At 40.8% G+C, this 18,805-nt stretch overlaps 3 protein-coding genes across 6 annotated transcripts in view; 1 reads left to right on the top strand and 2 right to left on the bottom strand.

Annotated features, from left to right (window-relative positions):
- The window catches only part of LOC134310157 (tetratricopeptide repeat protein 24), a 184,471-nt gene that overhangs the window by 45,031 nt on the left and 120,635 nt on the right, over positions 1-18,805 (top strand). The window lies entirely within an intron of this gene.
- Positions 3,436-6,368, bottom strand: LOC134310758 (microtubule-associated protein 1B-like). Its single transcript, XM_062992401.1, has 4 exons — positions 4,949-6,368; positions 3,916-4,624; positions 3,688-3,828; positions 3,436-3,587 (listed from the first exon to the last, which is right to left on the bottom strand). The coding sequence occupies exons 1-4, from the start codon at positions 6,350-6,352 to the stop codon at positions 3,520-3,522; spliced, it is 2,322 nt and encodes a 773-aa protein (XP_062848471.1). The 5' UTR covers positions 6,353-6,368; the 3' UTR covers positions 3,436-3,519.
- On the bottom strand, positions 8,017-17,277 carry LOC134310155 (uncharacterized). Of its 4 annotated transcripts, none has more exons than XM_062991683.1 (8): positions 16,865-17,277; positions 13,844-13,895; positions 13,661-13,718; positions 13,466-13,521; positions 9,553-10,545; positions 9,315-9,482; positions 8,965-9,060; positions 8,017-8,859 (listed from the first exon to the last, which is right to left on the bottom strand). In XM_062991683.1, the coding sequence occupies exons 5-8, from the start codon at positions 10,519-10,521 to the stop codon at positions 8,560-8,562; spliced, it is 1,533 nt and encodes a 510-aa protein (XP_062847753.1). In that variant the 5' UTR covers positions 10,522-10,545; positions 13,466-13,521; positions 13,661-13,718; positions 13,844-13,895; positions 16,865-17,277; the 3' UTR covers positions 8,017-8,559. The 4 variants fall into 4 exon arrangements, 3 of the variants coding, with proteins under 3 accessions (XP_062847753.1, XP_062847755.1, XP_062847754.1); XM_062991685.1 differs by lacking the exon at positions 16,865-17,277 and adding an exon at positions 16,175-16,200; XM_062991684.1 differs by lacking the exon at positions 16,865-17,277 and adding an exon at positions 14,223-14,440.

Here is an 18,805-nt window from a genome sequence, read left to right as displayed (position 1 = left end):
TTGATACGCCCACTGAATTGCTTTCCATTAACACCTTCAGTTGAACTCTGCTCACAGTTTTTGGACTTTTTTAATCATAAAATTGATTCCATATATGCACAGTTTCCTATTATTCCACCTTCTGTGAATCCTCATTCTCTCTCTGTACAATTTACTGGTAGTCATCTTTCCACTTTTTCTACTGTTAATGAGGGTTATGTCAGTCAGCTCATTTTAAACTCAAGAGTCACTACATGTCAGTTAGACCCCATCCCAACACAATGGGTGAAATCTTGCCTTCCTGCTATCTGTCCCCTTATTACAAAGGCCATAAATGCATCACTCACTTCAGGATTGGTTTCAGCGTGTTTGAAGCTGGCAGCTGTTACTCCTGTGTTAAAAAAACCTGGCTTAGACCCTGACAACTTTGCTAACTTTAGGCCAATCTCTAATCTTCCTTTTTTGGCCAAATTGTTAGAGCGAACTGTTGCTTCTCAGCTAAATGATCACCTGGAATCAAATGAACTGTTTGAAGTGTTCCAGTCTGGTTTCAGGAAGAACCATAGTACGGAAACAGCATTAGTTAAGGTGGTGAATGATTTGCTATTAGCTGCTGACCAGGGGATGCTGAATGTGTTGATTCTATTAGATCTTACTGCTGCTTTTGATACGGTTTGCCATACCTTAGGCTTGCAACATTGATTGGCATCAACGGCACTGCTTTTAATTGGTTCCAATCTTACCTTACAGATAGGCAGCAGTTTGTTTCGGTCGGGAGATTTCGGTCTGATCCGTGTGTGTTGTCCCGTGGTGTCCCTCAGGGTTCAGTGCTTGGCCCCTTGCTCTTTTTATTGTATATGCTCCCTCTGGGTAACATAATTAGAAGGCATGGGCTCCAGTTTCACTGTTTTGCAGATGATGTTCAAATCTACATCTACACCAAACCATCTCATACTCTTCCTCCCACTGTACTAATCGAATGTCTGACTGATGTACGGGCCTGGATGAGTGAAAACTTCCTGAGCCTAAATAGCACTAAATCTGAGGCCATACTGATTTCCTCACCTGCGACTGTCAGGAAGCTCAGTAACATTCATTTTCTATACCGGGTTTTGTTACTTCTTCCTCTGCTCAGGTTCGAAATCTGGGTGTCATTCTGGACACAACACTGTCATTTGAGCCTCACATCAAAAATATATGCAAAACCGCCTTTTACCATCTTAAGAACATTTCAAGAATTCGCCCTTTTCTTTCTTTTACTGCTGCTGAGACTATTATTCATGCGTTTGTGACATCCCGTATCGATTATTGTAATGCAATGTTATATGGTCTCCCTAACCGGCTTTTAAACAGATTACAGTATGTCCAAAACTCTGCAGCCAGGGTGCTGACCCGTAAAAGATCTGTCGAACATATTACACCTGTGCTGAGGGATCTTCACTGGCTTCCAGTACAGTTTAGAGTGCATTATAAAATACTGGTGCTTGTCTATGAGTCTCTCCATGGCCTCGCCCCCACATACTTGACTCACTTACTTCAGAGCTATGTTCCGTCACGCACTTTACGCTCCTCAAATTCGCATCTCCTAGCAGTTCCATCTGCAAAATTACGTTCTGTAGGTGACAGAGCTTTTAGTGTTGCTGGCCCTAAACTCTGGAATGAACTCCCACTACAGATACGTACCTGTCATTCATTGTCATTATTCAAAGTTAGTCTCAAAACACATCTCTATCAGTTAACTTATGAGTGAGCAATCGCTTAATCATTTATTTAGTGTTTTATTTTCATCTTACATTTTCATTGTTTTGTTTTAATTTTGTCTTATCTTGTATTTTACTCTACTTTTATACCATTACTATCCTAATCATGACATTATTATCTATTTTATTTACATGCACATTACTGTTTTATGTTGATGCTCTCTGTAATTTCTATTGTTTTTATTGTACAGTAGCCTTGGGTCTCGTGAAAGGCGCTTTATAAAATAAATGTATTATTATTATTATTATAAACGCTCTGTACTGGTTATAAGAGCTCTGTACTGGTTATAAACGCTCTGTACTGGTTATAAGAGCTCTGTACTGGTTATAAACGCTCTGTACTGGTTATGAGAGCTCTGTACTGGTTATAAACGCTCTGTACTGCTTATAAACGCTCTGTACTGGTTATAGGTTTTATATATTTTTATAGGTGTGCCCGCTGTATTTGTAGATCCATGTTTGTCGGCAGAGGCAGTTAGTTTTTCAGAAGTTGTTTAATGAATTGTGTTACCGAGCTGCCCTCTGCTCCCTCTTTCATGCCAAAGATGCGGATGTTATTCCGCCGATTTCTTCCCTCTTGGTCTGGCAGCATATCCTGTAGTGTTCTCTGTGGTTTTATAGATTGAAGCAGAGCCTCTTTTGCCTCCATGTTCCAGTTTTCTAACTCTTCGATTCTCTGTTCAGTTTCCGTGATTCTTGTAGCTCGTGTGTTTAGTTCTGTCGTTGTTTCCGTGAGCCGCCGGTTAATGTCCTTCCTAAAATCCTCCAGTTCTTTTTTTCATTTCTTTTTTCATTTCTTCTTTGAATGTGGTGAACTCTATTTTCAGTTCGGTTTTAAAGTCCTGGATTTCCTTAACGATGTCTTTCATTACTGTTCGAATCACCGCAGCCGCCTCGGACTCCATGCACTCTTCCTCTCCCTCCATGTCATCTGCTGTATCGTCTCCGTCTCCGTCGGTCAATTCGGGTTGTTTTTTCGGGTTCTTTTGGTTTATTTGTCGTCTTGGTCTTCCTCCCCTTTCCATCTCTGTTTCAGATGTATTAATTTTTATCGAAATAATCGAATTCGGGTTTTTTTTATCGAGTACTGATCGGGAGCAAGTTATCTATGCTGCCATCTTGGGTTGCCAGTTTGCAATATTTTTAACAACTGTGCAATTTTTGGTTAACTTCCTCTATTAATACTGTTTATATTTTTGTAATTTTTACATATTCTTACTTCTTAACATGTGTACATACATGTAAACACTTTGTCTTTTTCTATTTTTTGTATTCTTGAAAGCTGCTGTAACACTGCACATTTCCCACTGTGGGATAATAAAAGGCGATCTTATCTTATCTTATCTTATCTTATCTTATCTTATCTTATCTTATCTTATCTTATCTTATCTTATCTTAACACCAGAAAAAGTCGCTAGAATTGTCGCTAGTCGCTTTTTTGAAGAAAAGAAAAAAAGTCGCTAAATACAGCGACAAAGTGGATAAATTGGCAACACTGCATACGAGACACCAGCACAGCACCCAAACCTCTACACTTGACACCAGATCAGACGCTAGTTCGCTGTCTGGAACCTCTTTTATCTGGAACCAGAACCGGAACCGTTCCACGTCGGTGGAAAAGGGGGATCGGAGCGATTGGATCTTTATCGGTCCACCCTCAATACCCAACGTACACAAAATCAAACCAACCAACATGTTCATGAAGGCACTTTATTGTTATTTTGATGTTGGAAAAGTCGGCGTGTGATTGGATGATCTCCGGATCGTCACCACCTCAGCTTCAGGCGTTGAAGAACTGGAACCGTTTGGTTCTCAGGCTGGCTCTCCTCGACTTCGGCATCGGGACACCTACACAGCAACACAGAGCCGACATGCACACGTGTTACAGGAAACTCCAGCGTTACTCCACCTAGCGTGTATAACGTGTATTTCTGAATTGAAACCAGACCTTCATCTTCACGCGCGGTCTCCATCAGAGCCCCGGACTCTCCAGGTTGGGCTTCGACGATGGGGGGAACAAGAACGTCGTCCTGCAGCTGCTCGTGGTCCGGTTTGTTTGAAGACGCCTCGGAGATGTTCTTCAGTGGATCTGAGGAAGAAATGCAACCTGATTCAGTTTGTAACGTTCACCTTTATCAGATCACCACCATCCATCTATAAAATCCCTCAAATGTACCTTCAGTGCATCCTCTATCCAGGTTCTGCTCCTTCAGTTTCCATGTTTGGTGCTCCAAAGCTGCTGGCTCCTCCAGTTCTGTCCACTGGTGCTCAGGTGCTTCATCCCTGTCTGGTTCCTTCACCCGGTTCACTAGAACCACCTGCCTGTCCTGTAGACACACCTGCTTCTCAGGTTTATTAACCGTAGTCTTTAAACCTACCTGATCCACTCGTTCTTCTACCTTTGTCATCTGGTCCATCTGAAGCACCTGCTTCTCCAGCCTTTTGTTCTCCATCCTCTCCAGGTTTTTGAGGACCATTTTCTCCTCTAAATTTGGCTTCTTTATTTCAATCTGGTTCTTTCCTACCTGCTTTGGTTTTAACACTGTGTCCACTGGGTCCACCTGCCTCTCTACCTTCTTCACAACCTGGTCTGGTTTTTCCACTGGGTCCACCTGCCTCTCGGCCTTCTTTATCTCATTCTCAATGAAACGAACCCTATTTTTTACATGTTCCTTCCACTGCTTTATTAGGATGACCTGCTCTGGTTCTTCCACCAGGTTCAGCGGGGCCATCTGCCTCTCTACCTTCTTCACAACCTGGTCTGGTTTTTCCTCTGGGTCCACCTGCCTCTCGGCCTTCTTCACGACCTGGTCTGGTTTTTCCTCTGGGTCCACTTGCCTCTCGGCCTTCTTCACGACCTGGTCTGGTTTTTCCTCTGGGTCCACCTGCCTCTCTACCTTCTTCACAACCTTGTCTGGTTTTTCCACTAGGTCCACCTGCCTCTCGGCCTTCTTCACGACCTGGTCTGGTTTTTCCACTGGGTCCATCTGCCTCTCGGCCTTCTTTATCTCACTCTCTATGAAACGAACCCTATTTTTTACATGTTCCTTCCACTGGTTTATTAGGATGACCTGCTCTGGTTCTTCCACCAGGTTCAGCGGGGCCATCTGCCTCTCTACCTTCTTCACAACCTGGTCTGGTTTTTCCTCTGGGTCCACCTGCCTCTCGGCCTTCTTCACGACCTGGTCTGGTTTTTCCTCTGGGTCCACCTGCCTCTCGGCCTTCTTCACGACCTGGTCTGGTTTTTCCTCTGGGTCCACCTGCCTCTCGGCCTTCTTCACGACCTGGTCTGGTTTTTCCTCTGGGTCCACCTGCCTCTCTACCTTCTTCACAACCTGGTCTGGTTTTTCCACTGGGTCCACCTGCCTCTCGGCCTTCTTCATGACCTGGTCTGTTTTTTCCTCTGGGTCCACCTGCCTCTCTGCCTTTTTTATCTCATTCTCAATGAAACGAACCCTATTTTTTACATGTTCCTTCCACTGGTTTATTAGGATGACCTGCTCTGGTTCTTCAACCAGGTTCAGCGGGGCCATCTGCCTCTCTACCTTCTTCACAACCTGGTCTGGTTTTTCCTCTGGGTCCACCTGCCTCTCGGCCTTCTTCACGACCTGGTCTGGTTTTTCCTCTGGGTCCACCTGCCTCTCGGCCTTCTTCACGACCTGGTCTGGTTTTTTCTCTGTGTTTACCTGCCTCTCGGCCTTTTTTATCTCATTCTCAATGAAACGAACCCTATTTTTTACATGTTCCTTCCACTGGTTTATTAGGATGACCTGCTCTGGTTCTTCAACCAGGTTCAGCGGGTCCACCTGCCTCTCTACCTTCTTCACAACCTGGTCTGGTTTTTCCACTGGGTCCACCTGCCTTTCGGCCTTCTTCATGACGTGGTCTGGTTTTTCCACTGGGTCCACCTGCCTTTCGGCCTTCTTCATGACCTGGTCTGTTTTTTCCACTGGGTCCACCTGCCTTTCGGCCTCCTTCACGACCTGGTCTGTTTTTTCCACTGGGTCCACCTGCTCCACTGGGTCCACCTGCTCTAACTTCTTCATCTCAATCTCAGAAACCAGAACCACCTTGTTTACTGGTTCCTTCCTCTGGTCCTTTAGGACGACCTGCTCTGGTTCTTCCACCAGGTCCCGTGAGGCCACCTGCATCTCTACCTTCTGGCGTCTCTGCCACCATTTTCTCTTCTTTACCTGCTTCTCCATCTTTGGTATTTGGTCTGCCTGGTCCTCTAAAACATTCTGCCCCACTCCTTGCCCCATCTCTTCACCCTTTACCCCGCTTCCCTGCTGACCTTCCACGTCCTGCATCTCTACCTTCTGGCGTCTCTGCCACCATTTTCTCTTCTTTACTTTCTTCTCAGGTTTGGTTTTTCCCAGAACCACCTGCTTCTCCATCTTTGGTATTTGGTCTGCCTGGTCCTCTAAAACATTCTGCTCCACTCCTTGCCCCATCTCTTCACCCTTTACCCCGCTTCCCTCCCCACCCTCTACGTCCTGCATCTCCACCTTCTGGCGTCTCTGCCACCATTTTCTCTTCTTCTCCGGTTCGTTTACCCGCCTGTGCGGCTCGTCATCGTCAGATGGAGAAGTCCAACAGGAGAACATGTTCATGCTGCTTACTGTCTCGGTGTCTCAGATCAAATGAGCACAAACACACGAAACGCGGCTATTTATACCAGAGGTTTGGAGTGTGGTGATGTCATCATGATGATGTCACAATGTGTGCATGTAGCTGAGAGTGGTGCTGATCATCATCACTGCTGCTCTCAGCATCATTAACCTCTAGTGTAGAGTGGGACAGTGGGAGGAGCTTCAGGCCCTATTAATCGAAAGGTTGAGGGTTCGAATCCCAGTTCTGCCTTTTAGCAAGACCTTTAACCCTGTTTGCTCCAGGGGCGTAACAGCTGGAATACTGCACACCTGTACATGTATACATGACTAATAAAGGCAATCAATTCTATTACCATATACGTATTTACACACACACACACACACACCGACCAGGCATAACATTATGACCACTGACAGCTGAAGTGAATAACACTGATTATCTTTTCATCACAGCACCTGTTAGTTGATGTTAGAAGCAGAAAAATGGATGCACGTTTGGATCCTGGTCTGCAGGGGTCAGTATCTATCAAAAGTGCTCCAAGGAAGGGACAGTGGTAAACCGGCGACAGGGTCATGAGCGCCAAGGCTCACTGATGCACGTAGGGAGCGAAGGCTGGCCCGTGTGGTCCGATCCAACAGACGAGCTCCTGTGGACGTTCTGCTGGGAAACCTCGGGTCCTGCCGTCCATGTGGATGTTACTCTGATACGGAGCTCCTACCTAAGCATGGTTGAAGACCATGTTCACCCTTTTATGGAGACGCTTCCCTGATATCTGTGGCCTCTCATAGCAGGATGATGCGCCCTGACTCTGTACTGGTTATAAACGCTCTGTACTGGTTATAAGAGCTCTGTACTGGTTATAAACGCTCTGTACTGGTTATAAACGCTCTGTACTGGTTATAAACGCTCTGTACTGGTTATAAGAGCTCTGTACTAGTTATAAACGCTCTGTACTGGTTATAAGAGCTCTGTACTGGTTATAAACGCTCTGTACTGGTTATAAGAGCTCTGTACTGGTTATAAGTGCTCTGTACTGGTTATAAGAGCTCTGTACTGGTTATAAGAGCTCTGTACTGGTTATAAGTGCTCTGTATTGGTTATAAATGCTCTGTACTGGTTATGAGAGCTCTGTACTGGTTATAAACGCTCTGTACTGGTTATAAGAGCTCTGTACTGGTTATAAACGCTCTGTACTGGTTATAAACGCTCTGTACTGGTTATAAGTGCTCTGTACTGGTTATAAGTGCTCTGTACTGCACTGTAAAACCAAATAAGTTCACAGAACTCAAAACTTTTGTCGTAACTGATTACCTAATACATTTTAAGTTAATGTTTTATTTTTTTTAATTTATTTAAATTTATACTTTCACCTGTCACAGTTGTGTTTAATATTAATTAAAAATTTAGCATTTATTAACTTAAAGTTTATAGTTACTTTCAATACATAATGTTTATAGATTGTAATACTTTTAACTTGCAAAACACTATTCATTTAGATTTACTAGACCTACAATATAATAATTCGAAACTCAGTTAATGTGTTATTACATGACCACTTACAAATACAATTAACTCAAAACATTAATGGTACTAAAAGTAAAAAAAAAAAAAAAAACCATGGGCAGATCAAAATAGGAACTTTTTATTTAAAATATATTGCTTTTTAAAACATTTTTAAACATCAGACCTTCACAGTATTCTGTGATAATATTCACAACATTCTTTCAATCTAACAAAACTTAGGTTATCAATTAATAGTGTGCATGAAATGCAGTAATTTAGAAATCATATCCCAATTTTATTTATTAGTTCTAACTTCAGTCCTTGTTTTATCCTAGTGAGGTCCATCCTGGCTGAGATCTAAACATGAATTATTAAATTATTTAATACAAAATTAATGTGTGATGGTGAGAATGGAACTAACAACCAGTATTTTTCCTTGTCAACAAAATATAACCAAACTGGCCCAAACAAACAAAATGTAAATAAAAAATCACTTTAGCTTGAACCTTTATAAATATTTTTCTGAACATTTTATGTTTTTGCCAGTACTCTGCTTTTACAAAAAAAACAAAGTGCATTTAAATAAAGTGCAATTATAAAAAGCACCCTGAGAAAACAATGTTGGCACATCGTGCAGTAACAAATATTTTGTATACAAAAATTGCAGACAGCACTGGCAGTAACAGTGAGCTGGAAACTTGTTTTACTCTTTAAAGAGCTCATTTTTTAGAGTAAGCAGGCATGGCTTCAGAGCCGTTTGATCATCAAGGCAAACCATAATCTTCTGGATAAAGGTAAACGTGTTTTCAAGCTTTTTTGGATACTCGATATTGAACACATAAATCAGGCCAAACAACAGTAAGAATGCATCAAGCATTTTTGGAATTTCACTCATAACAATGTTCCCTTCAACAACAACAGAGACATCGCCAGGTGTGAATATGTCTTCAGAAGCAGTGAGGAGAGCAAGAGGACACTCAGAGACATCTGGTTCTCCGTCTTGCTGCAAGATATAAGTGGTCTAATTAGAGCCACGTTAACAATAATAATTACCAGTATTTAAGTACATCTATAAACTAACTAGAAAGGTGTTATAAGTAATTCATACATTGCAGCTTTTAAAGAGGTCCGAGTCATCTTCTCGTAGGTAGATGGAAAGTGCACGGAGAGACAAGATGCGTCTCACATGGATGTCTTGTTCTTCCTAAATTGACAAAAAAAACGATAAAAGGAAAGAAGGGTTATACACGCGCACGCAAAGAACAGTGGAAGGAACTACACACACACACACACACACACACATATATATATATATATATATATATATATATAAATATATAAACATAAAACAGGATTGGTACAAATGCACATAAATTAAAGTATGCCACAACACATACAGTCCTATGGCACACCCAACACTTAATTAAAAGACAGATAAACCATTAAAACAGAACATACCTGAATGTCATAGGCTCGAAGAATCTTCTGTAGCGACTCTGCTATCTTGCCGGTGCGTGATGCCTTCTGTCTGTACAATCCAATCAATGTCGGTGTATGGCGATCAAACTCTGCATAGAACGTGTTCCTCAGGTTCACGTTGGTAATACGGTGAAATTCAGCAAACACCTGCAAACACATAGATAACTACTTGTAGAACAAATGGCCATACACAACTCAATATAAAAAAAAATGTTACCTGTGACTCAGTCTGCAGTGCTGGCCATCTGATCAAAAGATCCTTTACCAGTAGATCTCCCTTGACAATCTCTTGGCGTCGTAAAGCAAAAGTTGTCTGCATGCATTTTTCTATGAACATCTGGTTTATTTCCATCTTTTCACTTTCTTCCATTACCTGTAATCTCATCTGTTCAAGGGACGTCTGATTCTCCCCTTTAGGAAAGTTAGGAAGAAAGTTGATTTCAGAACGTCTGGCTTTCTTGATGTTGGAATGAGGATGGGCACTGTCAGGGTTGTTTTTACTCCTCCTGCCTGTGTTGACAGCAACCTCTGCACAGCCAGATTTGGCCATTATTGTTCGATAATTCCCCATCTTGTGCGTCAAGCGGACTTTCCAGCCATACCAAGGAATGTGACTACCGTGCTCTGTGAGACAAGGATGGGCATTAACTAGGGCTTCTGCTGCCTTTGCCAGTTGACTTTCATTTGGGTATGGTTTGTAGCTATAGATTGTTTCAGCCATTTTATCCAGAACACAGTGAGTTTGAGATCGGGTTAACTTTAATCTTTTGCCATACTCTCTATACACCTGGTTTCCTTCTTCGAGCACATGCTCTACTTCAAAAGAAAAAGCCGGGACAACAAAAGTGTTGGGCCAGTGCTTCTGACGATCGTTTAGGGGCACGTGTGGTAGTATCTCTGTGTCTGAGCTTGCCAATGACGAGTTATCATCACTTTCTGATCGGACCACTTTTAGCATTCCTTTCTCTGGTAATTCCTCAATATTTGTAAGAACAGTCAGCATCCCATCAAAGTCAGGGTCCTCATATTGCAGAGAAAAGTCAACACCATCCAGTCTGGGTTTAAACTTTTCTTGCATAATTCTCTTTAATTCATCTATAGATGCTGGGCGCTGTGTTAGTGTTAGCTTCCATGCACTATCTGTAGTCACATTCACACGCAGCAAAAACTTCTGGGGGGCAGTCATCTTGATTGTCGTTCCACGTGTCTTCTGTATAAACAAAAGTAGTGACCATTAAACACTTTTAGAAAACAAATGTACTGTCTTTTTTCTTATGAATGAAGAGTGAAATATGCCACCAAAAGACTGCAAGGCACTACAGGCTTCAAACTATTAGTTCACCAATATGTATCTTCTCAGTGTTAGGAGCAGTTGGCCTTCAATGGTGTAAGCAGAAAGTGGTAAAGTATCATTGAGCTCTGATATGGTTCGCACTATTAAATTCCCAGCTGAAAGTGCATATGATCGCAGGTGCTCGATGTAGTCGGATTTGTGATCTCGAGTGAGAAAAGTGACCCGGTTGTCCACGAGAAATATGTTTTCAATCTTGCAAAATTGTGACAAACCCCCCTCATAGCCAGCAGCTACAAACATTCCGACACTAAAGTCAGTACCATCAATATTGACTCTTGATGTTGAGTAAATGATGGAACTGTCTGTCTTTTCTTTAAAATATTCCTTTACTGTATCAGGAAGTGTTGAGACATTTACAGATGTGACATTAGAGGTTTGCTGGTGAGGTTTGAAAAAAGATGGAGAGCTGAGGTAAAAAGCCACCATGTGCTGGTGTCTGGTAGCTAATGTTTTTAGTACATTTTTGAAGTTTTGTGTGTCATGAACAACACGCTTGAAAAAGCGGTGTTTTCCCTCAAACCTCATTGTCCAATAGTGAACAAGGGGTCCAAAACAGCGAATGAGATGAGGGTAGTGCTCTATGTAGTGATGTTTAGGACGGAGTTGAAAATGTGGAAAAACTTCCTGCAGGATTTGTCTATGATCCTGTATCTTTGACTGCAAATACTGAATGGTTTCTTCTGTAAATGTCAGAGATAACATTAATTCCACTATGTCTTTTAAATCCATGAGAACGGACCATGCCCCATCACCCTCAGGAATTTTGTCACCAATAATCAAAGGTAGTAGTCTCAGCAAAGTTGCATTTTCGTGGCCATTGCCGCCTATAGTGTGCTTTGCCACAAATGTTTTTGGGATAGGTTGGGGCCTGTCAACCTTGTCTGTGTGCTTGTATGGAAAGGAATATATTCGTCTGTTTAAATCCTCAAGACTAAAATATTTGCAGCGGATCATCTCGCCTAAACACAGGGCCAGCTCTACAGGTACAATGCCCTCAAACAGATCATGGAGAACATCGGGTGGAAACCCTGTAACTGTGTGGAAATATTCTAGACACTGATTAAAAACACAGTCTTTTTTGACTCCACACTGTTGCTGGCACTGTCCCTCCGTCACTGCTTGCACACCATCATCATGACTCGATTTTGTCCTCAAAGTAAATTCCCCATCACTAACTTCATGTGTTTGCAACTGATCTTGAGTTGCAGTACAGAATCTACAAAAATTAGTGGCTCTAAAAGATTTAGCAAAACCTGCCAAAGAATGAGCTGCAAGATTGTCAGACACCACACACATTACACTGCCACGAACTGCTTTCCCAAGAGACTCTATGAATACTCCATCTTCTTCAAGGGTACGAATGTTTTTGAGTAAAGGACGAAGAACTCTCTCATACCCGAATCTGTCAAGGTCTGAAACTTTACATAGAGTTGCCAGTTGAATGACATGCAAGGCAGATCTGTGTTTACTTGGGAGATCAGCAAAAATCCAGTATATTGTGCTTAGTTTGTGAATTTTTCGTGATGTGCCAAGAGGATTTGCTATTTCAATGTCATCGATGTACAAGAGTAGAGGTAAACATAGCTCCTCTGAAGAAAAAAAGGCATTATCTTTAAAATATGAGCCATCATGGTGGCTTGCATAATGACCAGTTTGGCTTGCCTTTGATTCACTCATTTTGTCTAGAACGTCAGTGTGTTTAAATATTTGTTGAATCATCTGAAGAACTGAAATATGTACTGTTGTGTGCCCTGGTTCAATAACATACTGAACAGGACTAACAAAAGGAAATTTTTTCTCAATGAATGTTTTGCGTCTCTTGTGTGAGGAAAATACCTCTCCTTTAGCTGTTGTAGTGGCAAAAATGTTACTGTTGATTACAGAACCAACTATCTCGTTTACTAATGTTTCAGAAGCTTCTACGCTATGGTTCTGAAACACATTCTCAATTGTTCTTTTGATGAGAGGTTGGGACAAAGTGAATAACTGAGTCAAATGCTCAACTATTTCTTGAGTTGCCATGTCTGAAACATGAAGTACCGTTTTCATCTTTAAAAATAAAGAAGCCAGATTAAGATGCAACTGTGCTTTCAAATCATCAAGATCCCACTGACTATTATCATCCTCTAGATCTTCAAACATCTCTGTATCCTCACAATGAGCAAGGCCTTTATCAGAATGCATAACAGAAGATGTTTCAATAGTGTCGTCATTTACTGCTGAGACAACATTTTCATCAAAGTCCGAACCACCAAGATGTTGCCTACTTTTGTGAGCATTAAATGATGAGTAAGCATTTGTGCGGTAGTTACAGTTTTTGAAGGGGCATTCCACCATTTCATGCATTCTTAAATGGCTTCGTAAATGACTGAAAAGTGTGGCCTCACTAAAAAGCTTCTTAAAGTCACACAAAGTGCATGTGAAATATACTTGTGCCTCTTCGCGCACAAATTTATCTGCATCGTTGTGATACCGAGAAATATGAGTTTTCATTGCGCTGAATGATGGAAATGTGCAAATACAATTGTCGTAAAGACATGGCAAAGGACTAACTCTGGAATAACTGCCATGATGCAGACGGTAGTGTGTGAATAATTTTGCTCTTGTGTTTAAAGTTAGAGAGCAAAGCCTGCACTTCCACTCCATTGAATAAATTTAATCCTGAAATTTAAAAAATGCAAATAGTATCTAAGAGTTCTTTAAATTAAATACAGCTAATAACCAATAATTGTGATGTCTAAGTGTTGATATTTAATATGCCAGAGTCAATATGTACCTCAGCAGTTGAAGTGAAGAAGTACACTAGGTTTGTCAGTCAGACCCCATATGGCCCTGCAAAAAAAGAAGTCCAAAACTAATTAAAAAATAAACTATAAATGTTTTACAGTCACGTTCAATTTAGTACACAATTTGATCCCCTGACATAAAAAGGTAAATTATACAACAATCTTACAATAAAGGCTCATCTAACCTAAGTTTTCACCAAAACAGACCGACCAGAGCAGCAACCTATGGTGCCAACAGCCAACCTTAAAAACAGAAGCAGACAAAAAGACAGCATATATTTAATATGAATGCATTATGTCAGTCAGGAGTGTGTTTTATCAAGGCTTATATGTAGTAAATAATCAAAGAATATCAAACTTGAATTTACACAAGACTCGGGAGCTTCTTCAAATTCTAGGCCATGCACCTTCCACTTGAACCTACAACATATGAAAGAAATAATACAAGACTGTTATTATATTGTATTGGTCTGGATGCATTGCATATGAGACAAACATTTTAAATCGGTACCTTACGTTTAATACTTAATAACATGTTGGTTCCACAAATGCATGGGCAATAGTACTAAACATACAATAAAAATATTATTTTTTTGGTTCTGGTAGCCTTTAAGTAATAGTAATTGCTAATAATGAACTTTTTAATAAAGATGAGCCGGCTAAACTGAAACAGAGTTAGCAAATACTTCGAAAACTACAACGAGCTGCATTATCGTTTTTGGTGATTAATGAAAATGTTTTACTTACCAGATTAGACCGCTTAACACGAGCAGGGATAAAATACTTATGAGAATAATCACAGTCGAACACTGACCAAGCTCGACTCTGTCCAACAACATGTGACCTAACCGTTAACTTTCACTTTAGGTAGCCCGCCAACTCCACTTTGAGCCACTACGGTCACTATTTTCAAAAAGTACGATCTCAAACAATAAATGCCTTTGTTCCTGACAAATACTTACAAAATGATGATATGACCAAAAGCCTAATTTAATAACGTTTTGCCCGCATTTGCACTGCTCTCACCTCCACCGCATCGGGTAACCATCTTAATTTTTTCAATTTGTGCGTCAACCAGAAACAAAAAACAATGACGTCAGGACGTAAATGACGTCAAAACTTAATGAACGTCACAATTAACTCAAAATATTTGACACAACGGCATTGTTAATGTATAATTATTATACCCGTATAAACTATAAGCCAATTTATTGTCCTCAATACCCATATGTTTTTAGTTTGGCAGACTAAAAACGGGATTCTGAGTGTGATGCCTATAAATATTATGAGTTGGCACCTTTGTTGGGGTTTACAGTGTGGTTATAAGAGCTCTGTACTGGTTATAAGAGCTCTGTACTGGTTATAAACGCTCTGTACTGGTTATAAGAGCTCTGTACTGGTGATAAGAGCTCTGTACTGGTTATAAGTGCTCTGTACTGGTTATAAACGCTCTGTACTGGTTATAAGAGCTCTGTACTGGTTATAAGAGCTCTGTACTGGTTATAAACGCTCTGTACTGGTTATAAACGCTCTGCACTGGTTATAAGAGCTCTGTACTGGTTATAAGAGCTCTGTACTGGTTATAAACGCTCTGTACTGGTTATAAGAGCTCTGTACTGGTTATAAACGCTCTGTACTGGTTATAAGAGCTCTGTACTGGTTATAAGAGCTCTGTACTGGTTATAAGAGCTCTGTACTGGTTATAAGAGCTCTGTACTGGTTATAAGTGCTCTGTACTGGTTATGAGAGCTCTGTACTGGTTATAAACGCTCTGTACTGGTTATAAACGCTCTGTACTGGTTATAAGAGCTCTGTACTGGTTATAAGAGCTCTGTACTGGTTATAAGTGCTCTGTACTGGTTATGAGAGCTCTGTACTGGTTATAAACGCTCTGTACTGGTTATAAGTGCTTTGTACTGGTTATAAATGCTCTGTACTGGTTATGAGAGCTCTGTACTGGTTATAAACGCTCTGTACTGGTTATAAGAGCTCTGTACTGGTTATAAACGCTCTGTACTGGTTATAAACGCTCTGTACTGGTTATAAATGCTCTGTACTGGTTATGAGAGCTCTGTACTGGTTATGAGAGCTCTGTACTTGTTATAAGAGCTCTGTACTGGTTAAAAGAGCTCTGTACTGGTTATAAACGCTCTGTACTGGTTATAAGAGCTCTGTACTGGTTATAAGAGCTCTGTACTGGTTATAAATGCTCTGTACTGGTTATAAGAGCTCTGTACTGGTTATAAACGCTCTGTACTGGTTATTAACGCTCTGTACTGGTTATAAGTGCTCTGTACTAATTATAAGTCAGGGGTGCACAACTTCTTTTTACCAAGGGCCGATTTCACATAAACACCTAAACCAGAGGGCCACACATTTCATTTTTACAGACCTGTCCACATGAAGTTGTAATACAGTTAGGGCTGGGTGATATTGAGAAAAAAAAAATCGATTATTTTCAAATGTATTATTGATTCTCGATTGCGATTGCAAATTTTTTTTTTTGTATAATGCAATTGAAAAATTTTAATTTAAAAGACTGCAGAAATGCAAAAATAGTAACAGCACCACCTAATTATCCTTTCAAGTAACTCAAACTTTATAGCAATAACAATATAACAATAATTAACAATAATTTGAACAAAATAGAAATCGTAATTAGCTATATCCTTTATATAAAAAGCTCACAAACAACTCACTTTAAATAATGTGCAGCATAAGAAAAGTGCAAAACCACAAATAGTTCTTTACAGGTTTTTTAAAAGGAACACGAGCCTGTTTACTGTTTCCACCATATAAGTGAGTCTGTATCAGTATCTACACTGGGGGTGGACATCGAATAAGCACTCAGCTCAGCTTTGATTTTGTCTTCTTGTGACTGGGGGGGTGGATGGACGGGGCACATTGCACGTCTAACCATATGGACTACAATTCCCATGAGCCCCTGGACTGTCACGTGACTACCACATGTCCCCGGTCAGCCAATCCTGATCGCGCTCACCGGAGTTTTGATTCAGTTCAGCTGTGTTCGGTTCCATGAATCTTATTTAAATTCTTCTGTTTTAGTCTCGTTGTGAAGTTTTGTCGATCGTGTTTGTCTCCTTATTTCTAAATCTAACCATTACCGTGTATAATCCTTGCTGTCTTCCGTTTGCTGCCTGTCTGTTTATCTTCTGGTTTTGGACTCTACCTGATTTTGTACACTGTTTTTGCCCTTTTGCCCCAGTTTCTGCCTCGTGACATGTTGGTATTTTAATTAAAATATAAAGTATGTAAACAATCGCTATTGTCACATTCTAACATCATGTGAAAACGTTCATTCGAATTAACCGAATTAATCGGGAAAATCGCCCAGCACTAAATACAGTTACACAAAATCAGGTACTTACAAGAAATATGTTGGTCTGACACCAACTGGTTAATGTGGTCTCAAGCAACTGGTTAATGTGGTCGCAAGCACAGCAGACAAGAAAATACCTGTATGTCCATTCAGGGTTAAATTTCCTCTGCTCGAGATCCACTTTTCTTTGTTTACTCGTACTTGGTTTGGACAAACACATGGTACCGCTGAAGTAACTTGTATTTACATCATTTACTTTTCAGTCACAATTTCATGGGATTACCCGGTGAATTTAAAGTGACAGTATCATTTATTTAAAAATGCATCAGCACTTCATTTGGCGAGCCGGATCGAGAGTTTTGCAGGGCCGGATCTGGCCCGCGGGCCGTATGTTGTGCACCCCGGTTATAAGTGCTCTGTACTGGTTATAAGAGCTCTGTACTGGTTATAAGAGCTCTGTACTGGTTATAAGTGCTCTGTACTGGTTATAAATGCTCTGTACTGGTTATGAGAGCTCTGTACTGGTTATAAACGCTCTGTACTGGTTATAAGAGCTCTGTACTGGTTATAAACGCTCTGTACTGGTTATAAACGCTCTGTACTGGTTATAAATGCTCTGTACTGGTTATGAGAGCTCTGTACTGGTTATGAGAGCTCTGTACTTGTTATAAGAGCTCTGTACTGGTTATAAACGCTCTGTACTGGTTATAAACGCTCTGTACTGGTTATAAACGCTCTGTACTGGTTATAAATGCTCTGTACTGGTTATGAGAGCTCTGTACTGGTTATGAGAGCTCTGTACTTGTTATAAGAGCTCTGTACTGGTTATAAGAGCTCTGTACTGGTTATAAACGCTCTGTACTGGTTATAAGAGCTCTGTACTGGTTATAAACGCTCTGTACTGGTTATAAGAGCTCTGTACTGGTTATAAGAGCTCTATACTGGTTATAAACGCTCTGTACTGGTTATAAACGCTCTGTACTGGTTATAAGAGCTCTGTACTGGTTATAAGAGCTCTGTACTGGTTATAAGTGCTCTGTACTGGTTATAAATGCTCTGTACTGGTTATAAGAGCTCTGTACTGGTTATAAACGCTCTGTACTGGTTATAAACGCTCTGTACTGGTTATAAACGCTCTGTACTGGTTATAAGAGCTCTGTACTGGTTATAAACGCTCTGTACTGGTTATAGGTTTTATATATTTTTATAGGTGTGCCCGCTGTATTTGTAGATCCATGTTTGTCGGCAGAGGCAGTTAGTTTTTCAGAAGTTGTTTAATGAATTGTGTTACCGAGCTGCCCTCTGCTCCCTCTTTCATGCCAAAGATGCGGATGTTATTCCGCCGATTTCTTCCCTCTTGGTCTGGCAGCATATCCTGTAGTGTTCTCTGTGGTTTTATAGATTGAAGCAGAGCCTCTTTTGCCTCCATGTTCCAGTTTTCTAACTCTTCGATTCTCTGTTCAGTTTCCGTGATTCTTGTAGCTCGTGTGTTTAGTTCTGTCGTTGTTTCCGTGAGCCGCCGGTTAATGTCCTTCCTAAAATCCTCCAGTTCTTTTTTTCATTTCTTTTTTCATTTCTTCTTTGAATGTGGTGAACTCTATTTTCAGTTCGGTTTTAAAGTCCTGGATTTCCTTAACGATGTCTTTCATTACTGTTCGAATCACCGCAGCCGCCTCGGACTCCATGCACTCTTCCTCTCCCTCCATGTCATCTGCTGTATCGCCTCCGTCTCCGTCGGTCAATTCGGGTTGTTTTTTCGGGTTCTTTTGGTTTATTTGTCGTCTTGGTCTTCCTCCCCTTTCCATCTCTGTTTCAGATGTATTAATTTTTATCGAAATAATCGAATTCGGGTTTTTTTTATCGAGTACTGATCGGGAGCAAGTTATCTATGCTGCCATCTTGGGTTGCCAGTTTGCAATATTTTTAATAACTGTGCAATTTTTGGTTAACTTCCTCTATTAATACTGTTTATATTTTTGTAATTTTTACA

The sequence above is a fragment of the Trichomycterus rosablanca genome, chromosome 3 (genome assembly GCF_030014385.1).
Source record: "Trichomycterus rosablanca isolate fTriRos1 chromosome 3, fTriRos1.hap1, whole genome shotgun sequence".
Lineage (NCBI taxonomy): Eukaryota > Metazoa > Chordata > Actinopteri > Siluriformes > Trichomycteridae > Trichomycterus > Trichomycterus rosablanca.
Note: the sequence above shows the minus strand (reverse complement) of the source record. Positions and strands in the feature narration are given on the sequence as shown.

Bases quoted from the DNA above. Each gene is read 5' to 3' on its own strand.
- LOC134310758 (XM_062992401.1), bottom strand. From the start codon at position 6,352: ATGAACATGTTCTCCTGTTGGACTTCTCCATCTGACGATGACGAGCCG. The intron at 4,625-4,948 runs GTGGACCCAGAG...GTAGAGAGGCAG, and splicing joins TGAAGAAGGCCGAGAGGCAG to GTGGACCCAGAGGAAAAACC. The intron at 3,588-3,687 runs GTCTGGTTTCAA...GTTGCTGTGTAG, and splicing joins GACCGCGCGTGAAGATGAAG to GTGTCCCGATGCCGAAGTCG.
- LOC134310155 (XM_062991683.1), bottom strand. From the start codon at position 10,521: ATGACTGCCCCCCAGAAGTTTTTGCTGCGTGTGAATGTGACTACAGAT. The intron at 9,061-9,314 runs GTATGTTCTGTT...TTGTCAATTTAG, and splicing joins TTCGAGCCTATGACATTCAG to GAAGAACAAGACATCCATGT. The intron at 8,860-8,964 runs GTATGAATTACT...TATATCTTGCAG, and splicing joins ACCTCTTTAAAAGCTGCAAT to CAAGACGGAGAACCAGATGT.